At 36.2% G+C, this 14270-nt stretch overlaps 1 protein-coding gene across 1 annotated transcript in view; it reads left to right on the top strand.

Moving 5' to 3' along the window:
* The window catches only part of LOC133749274 (arylacetamide deacetylase-like), a 34633-nt gene extending 20603 nt beyond the window's left edge, over window positions 1-14030 (top strand). The window contains exons 4-7 of the mRNA XM_062178489.1: window positions 2805-3027; window positions 6793-6862; window positions 8827-8998; window positions 13428-14030. Of these exons, the coding sequence (XP_062034473.1) occupies window positions 2805-3027; window positions 6793-6862; window positions 8827-8998; window positions 13428-14024 (1062 nt within the window). The 3' untranslated portion in view covers window positions 14025-14030. The remainder of the gene's footprint in view (window positions 1-2804; window positions 3028-6792; window positions 6863-8826; window positions 8999-13427) is intronic.
* Window positions 14031-14270: the final 240 nt, after the last annotated feature.

Below are 14270 nucleotides of genomic sequence, written 5' to 3'. Positions count from 1 at the left end.
GGAAGTTTATAGCCAGTAGTGCCTATATCAAGAAATCAGAAAGACAACAAATATATGATCTAACAATACATATCAAAGAACTAGAAAAAACAGAACAAGGCACACCCGAAGTTAATAAGAGAAAAGAAATAATTAAATTTAGAGAATAAATAAGCAAAATTGAAACTAAAAATTATACAAATGATCAGTCAAATGAAACTCTGTTTTTTTTTTTTGTTCTGTTTTTTAATAAACAGAACTGGTACATCATTGACCAAAAAAAAATGAAAAGAAAATCCAAGGAGAAGATCCAAATTAATAAAATAAGGAGTGAAAAAGGAAATGTTACAACAGATACCACAGAAATAAAAAAAAAAATCAGGAATTACTACAAACAGCTATTTGTCAAAAATTATAAAAACTAGAAATGGATAGACTTCTGGACACAAAAAAATCTATCAAACTGAGCTATAGAAACCTACACAAACAGAGATTAAAACAGTAATAAAAACTGTCACCATGAAGAAAAGTCCAGGACCACAAGGCTTCACTGCTGAATTCTACCAAATGTTTTAAAGAACTAATTATAATTCTTCTCAAAATATTCAACACAATGGAACAGAGGGAATCTTATGAAACTCTTCTTTTTAAAGATTTATTTATTTATTTGAAAGTCAGAGTAACACAGAGAGAGGAGAGGCAGAGAGAGAGAGAGAGAGAGAGAGAGAGAGAGAGAGAGAACCATCCAATGGTTCACTCCCCAGTTGGTCACAGTGGCTGGAGTAGTGTCGATCCGAAGCCAGGAGCCAGGAGCTTCTTCCAGGTCTCCCATGTGGGTGCAGGGGCCCAAGAGCCATCTTCTACAGCTTGCCAAGGCCACAGAAGAGAGCTGGATTGGAAGTGGAACAGCTGGGTCTCAAACCAGCACCCATATAGGATGCCGGTGCTTCAGGCCAGGGAGTTAACCCACTGTGCACAGTGCCAGCCCCATGAAACTCTTCTATAAGTCCAGCATCACCTTAATTCCAAATCCAAAAAAAAGATAACAAAGAAAGAGAACTAGACTAATATCACCGATGAACATGCAAAAATTCTCAACAAAATACTAGTTAATCAAATCCAGCAACATATCAGAAAGTGCATTCACCCAGACCAAGTGGGATTTAGCTCTGGTATGCAGGGATAATTAAATATATGTGAATTAATGAATTTGATACATCACATTAACAAATTAATGAATAAGAACTATATGGTTATCTCAATAGATGCAGAGAAAGCATTTGATAAAATACAACATCATTTCATGATAAAAAATCTTAAGCAAATTGGGTGTGGAAGGTTGAGATTCCTCAACATAATTAAGGCAAACCCACAATCAGCATCATTTTCAATGGGGAAAAGTTGGAAGCATTTGCACAAAGATCTGTTATCAGACAAGGATGCCTACTTTCACCACTGCTACGTAATTCTGGATTTTTTTAGCCAGAGTCATTGGACAAGAAAAATAAATCAAGGGGATACAAATTGGAAATGAGGAAATCAAAATTACTGACATAAATATTTTAAAAATTCACAGCTTTTCAGAGCAGACAGGTTAAGATCAAACAGAGCAAACATCACCAGCTATCTCTATGTTTGAGAGTCAGAATGGGTTCTCAGGACTCTTCCTGTCTGAACATCCTATTAAAGGTCCTCATCAGCTCTGTAATTTTATCACAGCTTCCAGTGCTGGGCTCTGCAGTAGTGCACCATCAGCCCATGAACTGGTAACATTGTCATCTGCATGGAAGACCTCTGTCTTCCAGAAGAAATGAACACTCCAGGGAATCCTCTGAGATTGACCAAAAGTGTCAATGCAGAACTTTTATTTCTGGTGGCTCCTCTCAGTGCTCATTGGCAAGCTGGAGATTGTAGTCTCCAGTACTCTTAAAGGAATGCTTTTAAGTGAACATGTCAAGCTAACTATCACTCAGGTTTGGAACACTTAACTTAGTAGATCTTATTCTTCAGATTGGTCCGACAACACAAAGTACAACTTAGGTAAGAGTAACCGAGAATTCATTGAGGAAACTGAAAATAAAATAGGAAACTTTAAAATTGAACTATAATAAAACAGTAAATAAAATTGCACGTTATTGTAGCTGAAGTGTCAAGATGTGATTTTTTTTGACTATGTCTCTGACTCCAATATTATTTACTGAATTTCAGATGCAACCCTGGAGGTGCCTTTTCCTTCATACCTCCCTTTGTAGAGCTGACTTTAGAGTTGTGCCAGACAGCTTGCATCTCTCTGGTTTTAGTAGAAGTTATGAATATGGCTATGGCTTAATCCTAAAATGAAATTCTTTGCTTGGACACTATTTACACTACTTTCAGTATTGATATCAAAGCTCAGCTGCTATTTCAACATGCTCCAGATAATGATGTCAAGAATATAGTTTATTTCCACAGTGAAAGTGGCCAAAGTTCTTTATGCATACCTATGAAATATGAAGTTATATAATGTTGTTAGTGTGCACCTACTTTTCTACCTGACTTTTAGCTTCTTTACAGTAGAGGACTTTCCTTTTTACTTATTTATTTTGTAATCAAACTATACAGTGTGCAGTCTGTCAAGTTACAATTTAAATTCTTTATGTCTCTGTTTACCTGTGACAGGTATTATGGAAAGGCAGCAAAAACCCAGTATTTCTGTTTCATTCAGAATTGCCTGTCAGAATATGGATATGAGAAGACCATAAGGAGCACATATGCATTCTTCTATGTTCATAAACAACAGTGACATCTGTTATCTGTAACCTATTTTCCCCTTTCTCTTTTTGTAGTTTCTGTTTGCTGAATTCTTAGGAATCAACCATTTTATGAACATCGCAATGTTTTTCATTTTCCTTATCGAAGTCCCACCCACATCTGATGAAAATGTCACTGTGACAGAGGCAACATTCAACGGCATTCCCGTCCGCGTGTATGTTCCTAGAAGAAAGTCTGAGACGCTGAGAAGGGGCTTGTTTTATATTCACGGTGGCGGCTGGTGTTTGGGAAGTGCTGGTATGTGACCCTTGGTTGAACAGTAACAGTAACATCCTTCAGCTCTCTGACAGTTTTTCCTTTGGGCTTATGTTAATTTGAGAAAAATATTCCATATCTATAACAAATGCAAAATGTTGTAGCAAATCTTAAGTAAGAAGAGAAAGTGTTTCATGAGCTTAGAAATTTGTTATTAACTACTTTTGATGGAATGTAGCAGTGAAAACCAAAATGAAATGAGTCAAACAGTGGATAAAATAAGTGGAGATGGTGACACTAGTCCTTCAGTGAACTTTGATATGCAGGAAATGATGAAGAAGGAATTACATGAGGAAGCACAGTGTTAAATAAATATATTTTCTGTTTGTTAGAATGCAACTAATTATATTCAATGCATGCGATATGTCTGTATAAGCATATATTTACAATTTTGTGAATGCTATTTATAACTTACTTCATTATATTTATTTATATATTATATGTTTCATATTATAAATGTATGGACATGTGGGAATTTTATGAACAAATTTAAAAATTGAAATTATTGCATTCAAATAGACAAATGTTGGAAAGACATTACCGCTGATGGCTCACAGAGGGGATGGGGGTTTTTCTGACTCTATATAGGAAAAGGAATTGGAGGATGAGGACTACATGGGGGACAGGAACTACTTTTTCTGTGACAAGAGCAAATGAGGTATTGATTATGGGTGTTGAGTAGATCAAAGATGAGAATTGGAGGAATAGGTGGGGGTGATTGTCTCATATTTTATAAACTCCATCAGTGAAGCCTTTAGTTGACACCAAAGTGATGTTTCTAACACAAAACATGACCACAGCATACCACAGCTTATTCTCATGAGTCTCACTGCCTAAGTACTTATTTAAAAATTTTTTGCATGAGGTATCCTTGAAGAATGGGCATTTGTTTATGAAGGTAAAGGAACAAAAGAAAGATAAGCCCTGATATATAGGAGTATTTGGTGGATGCTCTTCCAATATTAATGAAAAATGTTATAAATTGATATCCAAAATATAAATGTTACTTGTATAATCATGGTTAAACTATAAAGAGTTAGTGCATAATTGAGATTAAGAATTTTCAGTACTTTGGGGCCAGCATCGTGACACATCAAGTTAAGCCACTACATGCAATGCTGGCATCACTTACAAACTCTGGTTGTAGTCTTGACCACTCCACTTCCATTCCAGCTCCCTGATAATGTGCCTGTGAAAACAGCAGAAGATGTCCCAAATCCTTGGGTCCCTGCTCCTACCTGAGAAACCTTGATAAAGCTCCTGGGCACTGACTTTAACCTGGCCCCAGCCCCTGTTTTTTCAGGCATTTGAGGAGTGAACCAGCAGGTGGAAGTTCTCTCTCTCTGTCGCTCTCTCTGTCTCTCTCTCTCTTTCTCTCTCTCTGTCTCTGTCTCTCTTTGTCTCTGTCTCTCTCTCTGTGCATGTGTGTGTGTGTGTGTGTCTTTCACTGTAGCTTTGTCTTTCAAATAAATATATCTTAAAAAATGAATTTTCAGGACTCAATTTTGGAAACATTATAAGATAATATTTACTGTGTTTGAAGAATTTGTATGTATTATTAATTTTAGAATTAGAAAACAATTGTGAGTAGTAATATGAATTCCCTTATACCTTCATCTCATGCCCCCTATTAACACCTCATATTAATGTCTCTGTCCCAATTAGTGAGCCATGCCTAACTTCCCCTATTACTATTTAAAATACAAGCATTTTTCAGTCCTCTCCTACCTACTAGCATCTAGTAATAATCAATTCTGTGTTTAAATTGAAGTTATTTTTTCTTTCTTAACTCTCACATATAAGGGAGACATTCTGTATTTGTCTTTCTCGGTCTGGCTTATTTCTCTCAATATGATGTCCTTCAGTTACATTCATTTTACTGCAAATGTCAAGATTTCAATGAATGGTATCCCACTGCATTGTATATTCCATATTCTTTGCAATTCATCTGATGATTGACATCTTGGTTGATTCCACGTTTTGACTGTTGTGAACAGTGCTGCTATATACGTGGTGGGGCGTTATCTCTTAGAGTCAGCAGGTTCATATATTCAGGGAATATACCCAGTAGTGAGACTAACTGTTCCATGTATAGTTTTAAAAGAAATCCCCATAATGTTTTCCACAGTGGCTGGGTTTATTTAAAATCCCAGTAACAATTTGTAAGAATTTCTCCTTCTCCACATCATCTTCAGCAACCATTTTGACAAAGATGACTGGATATTTCATTGTGGTATTGATTTCAATATTCCTGATGGCTAGTTATATTGAGCCTTTTATCCTGTACTGGCCATTTCTGTTTCTTCTTTAGAGAACTGTCTCTTCAGGTCTTTTGCCTATCTCTTTACTGGATTGGGATTTTTGTTGTTGCTAGTGTTGTTTTTGAGTTTTTGAGATACTGATATTCTGGAAATTAATCCTTTGTCAAATCATTAGCCTGGGAATATTTTCTCCCATTCTGTCAGATATCTCTTCACTCTATTGACTATTTCCTTTGGTATACAGGCACTTCTGAGTTTGCCATAAAACCATTTGTTTAGTTTTGCTTTTGTTGCCTACACTTTGGGAACTTATCCAAGAAATCATCACCTACAGCAATCGCTACCTGTTTCTCCTATGTTTTGTTCTACTAATTTCTTTAAAAATTATTTTATTAACTTGAAAGGCAGATTTACAGAGAGGGAGAGATGGAGAAGGAGAGGGAGATGGAGAGGGAGAGATGGAGAGAGAGAGAGACTTAGAGAGAAAGAGAGAGAGAGAGAGAGAGAGAGTCTTCCATTCTCTGGTTCACTTCCCAAATGGCTGCAATGGCTTGGGATAGGCCAGGCTGAAGCCAAGAGCCAGGAGTTCCTTCCTGGTCTCCCATGTGGGTTCAGGAGGCCCAAGCACTTTGGCCATCTTCTGCTATTTACTCAGGTGTATTAGCAGAGAACTGGATCAGCAATGGAGCAGCTAGGACTTGAACTGGCATCCATTTGGGATACCAGCACTGCAGGCAGTGGCTTAACCCACTATACTACAGCACCTGCCCTTTCTGCTGGTAATTTCATAGTTTCACATCTTACATTTATATCTTTGATCAATCTGGAGTTGATTTTTTAATATGGTGTGAGATAGGGTTCTAATTTAATTCTTCCACTTATATGTTTGCTTTTGACAGCATCATTTATTAAAAAGACCACCCTTTCTGCAATGACTATTCTTGTCACCTTTGTCAAACCTCAGTTGGCTGTATATGCGTGGTTTAATTTCTGGGCTCCATCTCTCCCTACTTCCCTCCCTCCCTCTTTCTCTTATTCTCTCTCTCTCTCTCTTTGCTGGATTGTTCATGAAATCTAATACTGTTTCCCTATAGTAGTCTTTGTACTCTTCCATTAGGCAAATGTTATTTTACATCATTGCCCTTGATTTATATGCCTGCCATCCCCACCACTATTTCCCGTCCACTGTGGCTTTCTTAAATTCAGATATTATGTTTTGTAATTTCAACACCGAACACCTGCTAAATGCAAGAAGTGGAGATTAATCTTGAGTAGTCACAATTATTAATTGTGAACTTGTGAGAAGACAAGAAAATAGACCACACATCATCACTGAGCAAAATTCATGTTCTATAGTGATGAGGAAATATTGCAAATATATTTTTCTGAATACATGAATTAGGAATAAGGCATGCCAGTAAACTTCTGTTGACAAAGACATGTTAACTCATTTGGACATCTCTGAATTTGTTTTATTTTATTGCAGCTATGCTTTCTTATGACTTTCTCTCAAGAAACACAGCAAATAGGCTCGATGCTGTTGTCATTTCAACCAAGTAAGAGCACTGGTCAGTTTCTTTACTATTTGGGCGAGTGCCTTATCTAGTAAGACACTATCAGCTTTTCTGGTTATTTCTTTCTTTAGACTAGGTGTGCTTCAAATGAAATTGAGAAGGTGTTCATAGAGAAGGTGGACTGGATCATGACCAGGATAAAAGCCAAAGGAAATAAGAAGTTAGAAAATAATAAGAAACAAAAAGTGGTAAATTTAGAAATTATTAGAATGAAATTGAGCTATTACATCGTTGGGACAAATTAACTGTTGATTTCCTTAGCCAGCTTCCTTATCAGAATGATTAGAATGAAGGCTTCTGAATTAGAGAATAAGGTTCAAACCCCAGCTCAGCAATCCATTGTATGGTCTGGGGCACACTGTGTATTACCTCATCACCTCAGGTCCTTCTGTGGACTGGAAATTATGTCATATTATTCACATAATTGAGTTGTTTTGAGGATTAGAAAAAAAGCACTTTCAAAGCAATGAGTTCAAAATGTCACAATAGGGGCCAGTGTTGTGGCATAGCAGGTTAAGCCTCTGCCTGGGTCTGTGGCATCGCATATGGATGCCAGTTCAAGTCCCAGTTGCTCCACTTCCAGTCTAGATCCCTGCTAGCATACCTGGGAAGGTGGCAAAAGCCCAAATGCTTCAGCCCCTGCACTTATTTGGGGATCCATAGGAAGCTTTGGGCTCTTGTTTCTGGCCTGGTCCTGGCCTGCTTCTGTACTCTGTCTTTCAAATAATATAAAAAATAAGTCTTTAAAATTAAATTGCAGTAGAGTCTTTCATAAAGTAGCTAATTGAGCTGGTGTTGTGGCATAGCACTTTAAGCTGCCACTTGCAACACTAGCATCTCATGGGAGTGCATGTTCCTTTCCCAGCTAGGCCATTTCCAATTCCTTTTATTGGGCCAGGGGAAGCAGGAGAAGATGACCAAAATGCTTGGGATACTGCACTCATGTGGGAGATCCAAATAAACCTGCGGGCTCCTGGCTTATGGCTCCTGGCTATTGTGGCCCAGCTCAGGCCATTGCAGCCATTGGGATATGAACCAGTGGATGGAATTTCTTTCCTTTCTTTCTCTCCTCTGTCTGTACCATTGCCTTTCAAATAAATAAGTAAATATTTAAAACAAAAAAAAGTAGCTAGCCACCAAATTGCAAGAGAGAACACAAGCAAATCTATTCTCAAAAAGCATTCTAGATTAATGACAATATAAAATAAAGCTATACAAATAAGTAAAAAATGAAGAAATTGTGCCAAAAACCAAATAGAAACCACATGCCAATTTGAACATTAGATTGACATAGAGTGATTAATTTCTAAGATCTTTTTCCCATTTATTGCTTATCAGTAAAGTGTAATGATTACAAAAAAGCATTCAGGAAGAAGGTTAGCTGGGAACTTACTGCATATTCATATTTTTTTAGCTTAATACTACTTTAAGTTTTGTTTTTGTGTGTGGATGCATAGGTGTGCAATTTTGTGACTATTTTATTTCTTACTTTCTATTTTTGTCGTTTTTTTATTATATAAAGAGAACAGGTTCATGCATTTTATACATTCAATTTAAAACCCATAATGATACCATATGCCCTCCCTCTCTCCTGCATCCTGTTTTTATTTCTTTTAATTTTTGCAATAATATATATTCAATTTACTTTATAGTTGCAAACTTAATCCTCCAGTAAATAAAAATTCAACAAATAGAAAGTAGAAAGACCACTGTTCTGCAGGAATATAGATAAGGGCTGTAAACAGTGACTTTCATCAGAATAAAAATTGTGAAAACTTCCGTATTTTGCATCATTATTAGGATGAGGTTTGTCTATTATCATTTTATAACTATCAAAGTATCAAATTTAAAGAGAATTTGTTCTATTTTAAACTAAGAGAAGTTGGTTTATTTTTTTCTATTTTAAACTAAGAGAAGTTGGTTTAAAATTGTTCTTCTGCCAACAGCTACAGACTAGCACCTAAATATCATTTTCCCATTCAATTTGAGGATGTGTATCGTGCATTAAGCTGGTTTTTAAGGAGAGATATTCTTGAAAAATACGGTGTGGATCCTGAGAGAGTTGGTGTTTCTGGCGACAGTGCTGGTGGGAATTTAGCCGCAGCAGTGACTCAGCAGGTAATATGTTCAGTTTTGCTTTATTCTTAAAATTATCCTGCATGCCAACATTAATTTCAGATATATGTAAATATGTTATGTATTAATATATTTCACAATAGTGATGCATATACACATTGGAAGATATTTAGTATTTCTATTTCTACTTCATTCACAGTTCTTTTTTTTTAATATATAAAATATCCCTAATAGGTCATTGATTTAAATATGATTATTGTTTGTGACACTGGGGGATAATATTCATGAAGTCAATTAGTGACACCAAAAATCAAAACTAGCTAACCACACAGTTCCAATTATCATCAGTGTCATATGCTGAAACTTGTATAAAAACTTTCACTCTTACAATAATCAGACTATGCATAGAAAAAATATGAACAGACTCATATATACATTTTTATTGTGGAAGAGACTGTAACTTAGAGATTGTTTACAAATTTCTATAACATTTATTTAGCTAAATCTGTACACTTATTTGCTATCAATTTAAACTATTACATAATTTAATTATTAGATTGTGGGTAACATTATTTTGTTACCGACTTTCTCACCTAAGAACTAAATTTGGTATTGATGTTTTAGAAGCAGTGTTTTTGGGAAAAAACCCATATGGTCTTGCAAATTAATGTCTGCAATTTAATAACATGCTCAATTTGAAAGTTGCACTCAAACTTATTTTTATGTAAGGAAATATAAGTGTATATTTTTGGCCATTTTATGCTATGATAATGTCTTCCTGATTTCCAGCTACAGCAGAAACACGAAATCTGTGATTTTTTTCTGATATACTACAAAAATATATATATTACTTTCCAAAAATTGATATACATTTTCTAGTGGAGACTACAGTATCGAGTCACTGTTGCTCTGAGAGACATCTTGATGTTGTAGCTCAAAGAACATATTAGGAAACATTGATTTTTGAAACTGTACTAACGTTCCCTGGTGACCTTGAATGAGTCACCTAATCTTTCTTAACATCACTTTTTACCGTGGTGCTTAATAAACCATTCTTCTTATACAGTTCAGGATCCTATAGGGGTAAATTAGATAAAATGTTTCTAGTGTGAATCTATATAAAATATTTTATAGTATTCTTTAGAGAGTCAAAAAGAAAATTAAGTTGTAGCAGATTTCTAGGCCAAAGTACAAGACAAAACAATATAAAACCCATAAAAATAGCTTCTGCACTCAATATCTTTTCTGCCTGAAATGTCTGTGGTAACCAGTAGGAAACTTTCCACCTCAGGTAAGTTTGGGAGTCTCTCAGGGTTATAGACTTGTATTCAGGTTCAAGGTCCCTGCATATAGGAGGATGTTAATAAACCACTCCTTTGCATGTGTAGGCAAGGCCTTAAAGACAGAGGCTCTCAGGGTCCAGGTGCAGCGACTGTAAAACAAGCTTCATGTGTGTCTGAACTTTGATTTGCACCAGCTTGGTCAGTGGAAACTCAGGCCATGGCCATAAAATAATGTGGAGGGGTGTTTAATACTCCTATGTGGTTGACCCAAAAGGGTACAAGTTCTCCCTGGAAAATAAGCTCTTATACTCAACTTTACACTATTGCTGCAGCTCTTTTTTGAAATTCAATGTCCAATACACAGTCGCATATACCTAGGAAATCAAAACATGAAACTCTGAAAGGAAGTAAATTAACTCAACAGATACAGAAAGATACTACACAAAATTCAGATGTTTGTTTTTAGCCAAAAAAAAAAAAATAATAATAGTAACCATTGTAGTTTCCACAATGAATTTACACCAAGATTATAAATTTCTGCAGAAGAGTTGAGTTTTGGAAAACAATGAAAAATGTAACCCTAAAAATGAAATGATTAGAATTTATTTTTATGCATGACTTAGAACACTGAGGAGATGATATGTAAGTGGAAAATTATGCGATATGCGTCCTAATGACTCATATGGTTTGCAACACTTTGCAAAATTGAGATGGAGAGCCAAAAGATAAAAATAAAGAGTAGAAGATTAAAAAAATGGCAGATATAGTCTGGGAATATTCAATATTGTTTTAAGTGTTCTATGAGAAAATGGGAGGGAATTGGAAACTGAAGTATTTTAAAATTTAATGTTCAGTATTGTGTCAGAATGATGAAAGGTTTTAAAATTACAAATGAAAGAAGTCCCATGAATCCTGAACATCATTTCTGAAAGGTTAAAAAGAAATAAATAGGAATTAAGTCTATCAATGGAAAAAGAAAAATGAAAGTGAGGAACATGAGGAAACAATGAAATGGGGAACATCCTAAAAACCAGAGAAAATTGCTTTCACTAAAGAACAGCGAGACTGACAACTTCCTTCTCAGTGAAAGCTCTCAGCTGTGAAATAGTATTGCCAAAATGCAGAATGAAAATACCTGCCAATCTAACTTGATGCCCCATAATATTATTATGCAAGAGTAAAGGAGAAACAGAGACTATTCAGATAATTCAAAACTACAAGAACTTTCCATCAATGGAACTCACTAAAGTATATTTTAAGTGAAGGGTTTCAGGGACAAGGAAATGCGAAAAAAAAAAAAAAAAAAGGATAAGATGCATGAAGAAGTAAAGACCAAGGTTTTGTTAAGATGTGGCAAAGTTTAGTAAAATTGGATAATTTAAAATCATAAAACATATTGATTTAGAATAATTTAAAAGGAGCTATACATTGCTGGCGCCATGGCTCAACAGGCTAATCCTCCGCCTAGCGGCGGCGGCACCCCAGATTCTAGTCCCGGTCGGGGCGCCGGATTCTGTCCCAGTTGCCCCTCTTCCAGGCCAGCTCTCTGCTGTGGCCCAGGAGTGCAGTGGAGGATGGCCCAGGTGTTTGAGCCCTGCACCCGCATGGGAGACCAGGAGAAGTACCTGGCTTCTGCGTTCCGATCTGCGCGGTGCGCCAGCTACAGCGGCCATTGGAGGGTGAACCAACGGCAAAGGAAGGCCTTTCTCTCTGTCTCTCTCTTGCATTATCCACTCTGCCTGTCAAAAAAAAAAAAGGAGCTATACATTAAGAGATGAGAGAATGATAGCTATGAGTGTTATTGATCCATTTTATTGTCTAAGTGGAGATAAAGTAATAGAATTGTTCTTAGATGAGTTCATTAGTCTTTGAGAAACTGAAAACACACTGTAATCCTTAAGGAAACCATTTAAAAGCTAGAAACCATGTATAAACTCCTAAACTAGTACAGAAAACAATTGAAACATGCAGGTCTAAATGATCTGATTGCAATATCAATACTAGGATATCAGGTTTATATGAGATACATTAAAAACAAAGTAAACAGAAAATTTGAATGCAAATTGGCAGGAAAAAACATATAATGAAACAGAAATTTAAAGTATTAATAGATAAAGAAGGAAGCTAATTTTTAAAAACTACCAAAAAACCTTAACGATTCTTAATCTGCATGAATTTAATGAAATGGACATAAATAGATGGAGATACTATGAACAGAACTACAGGCAAAACATACCAGTTCATAATCAGAGCGAGAGACTGAAAAATGCCTAATCATGGTTCCCAACACTCTACTATCTTGGGAAAACTATTTCTTGTGTATGTGTTGCAGAGATGATTATATAGATGTTTTATCACAAACCAAAATAACAAATCTGAAATTCACTTTTAAAAAAAATTAAACAGTGGCAGGCATATAATGCAGTTGTTAAGATGCAGCTTGGGATTCCTGCATCCCATATTAGAGGGTCTGGGTTCAAGTCCAGGCTCTATTTTCAATTCCAGCTTCCTGCTCATATACACTTTGGAAGGCTGCAGGTGACGGCTGAAGACCTTAGTCTGACACCCAGTAGGGGACTCAGATTGAGTTCTAGGCCCTGGCTTCAGCTTGGCCCAGCCCCAGCTAGTGTGACGTTTGGGGAGTGAGCCAGGGAGTGGAAGATCTCTCTCTCTCCCTCTCCCTTTCTCTCTTTGCTCCGTATTTTTTACTTTTCCAAAAAATAAGTAAATAAAAATTTTTAAAATAATAAAATCACTCTACTGAAATGTATCACAGACTCTAGGGTTTACTCGGGACCCATCTCTTTAGTGTCAGACCTTAATTATAATTTCTGGTTGTCTGATCCATCCCTTAGGTGATTGTTGACATCAATATGGACAAGCATTTTTAACTTACAGAAAAAGAGATAAAAGTCCACTTGAATTTCAAGGGTAGAGATTTTGCTTTTAATCAGATTTTATGGCCTCTTTTTGCACCCATGAGTTACATAGCACAATTCCTTTAGCTTACATGAACAACATTAAATTGCAAAAATTGTAATACTGATAATTGGAAAATCTTTGAGGTATTTTGAATTTTCTGATATTTATGAGATTCTTACATTGTAGGTATATATGGTATTTGAATGAAAATAAGATTTTAAATAAAAATTTTTCATTCAAATAGCTCACTTTAAATTGTTTTTCAGCTCCTTGAGGATCCAAATGTCAAGGTCAAACTCAAGACCCAGTCTTTAATATATCCTGCACTTCAGAATCTTGATCTGGATTTACCATCGTATCGAGAAAACTCCCATTTTCCAATTCTGCCCAAATCACTGGCAGCCAGGTACTGGAGTGAATACTTTACCACAGACAGATCACTTGAAAAGGCCTTGCTCCTCAATCAGCATGTCCCAGTGGACTCAAGTCACCTGTTCAAATTTGTTAATTGGAGTTCCTTGCTCCCTGAGGAGTTTAAGAAAGGACACTTCTATAACACTCCAACCTATGGCAGTTCTGAACTGGCCCAAAAATACCCGGGGTTCCTAGATGTGAGGGCTGCACCCCTGCTGGCTGATGACACCCAAATGCGTGGCTTACCCCGGACCCATGTCATGACCTGTCAGTATGATGTCTTAAGAGATGATGGGGTCATGTATGTTACCCGACTCAGGAACAATGGTGTTCAAGTGACTCACACTCACATAGAGGATGGATTCCACAGAGCCATTTCATTTCTGAATTTAAAAATTTGTTACAGGATGATAAATCAATATATTGATTGGCTAAGGGAAAATCTATAGTAGCAATCTAAGCAATGGATTATTAAAATATGTAATTCTTGGATCAGAGAATAGATTAATGAAAATCAAAGGTTTTATATTTGAATTGCTGTTTACTATCTGTGTCCTATGATTCTACTCCTTACAATGTGGTGTGTGTCTATGTGTGTGTGTGTGTGTGTGTCTTTTGGTGGTTATCTTGCTTTCTGTTTTATTCCTTAGATGCTGTTCATTCACATTGGGGCAAATACTTAGTTTACTATTTGT

This window comes from Lepus europaeus, chromosome 2 (assembly GCF_033115175.1).
Source record: "Lepus europaeus isolate LE1 chromosome 2, mLepTim1.pri, whole genome shotgun sequence".
Taxonomy (NCBI): domain Eukaryota; kingdom Metazoa; phylum Chordata; class Mammalia; order Lagomorpha; family Leporidae; genus Lepus; species Lepus europaeus.
This window is presented reverse-complemented; position numbering and strand designations above follow the sequence as displayed.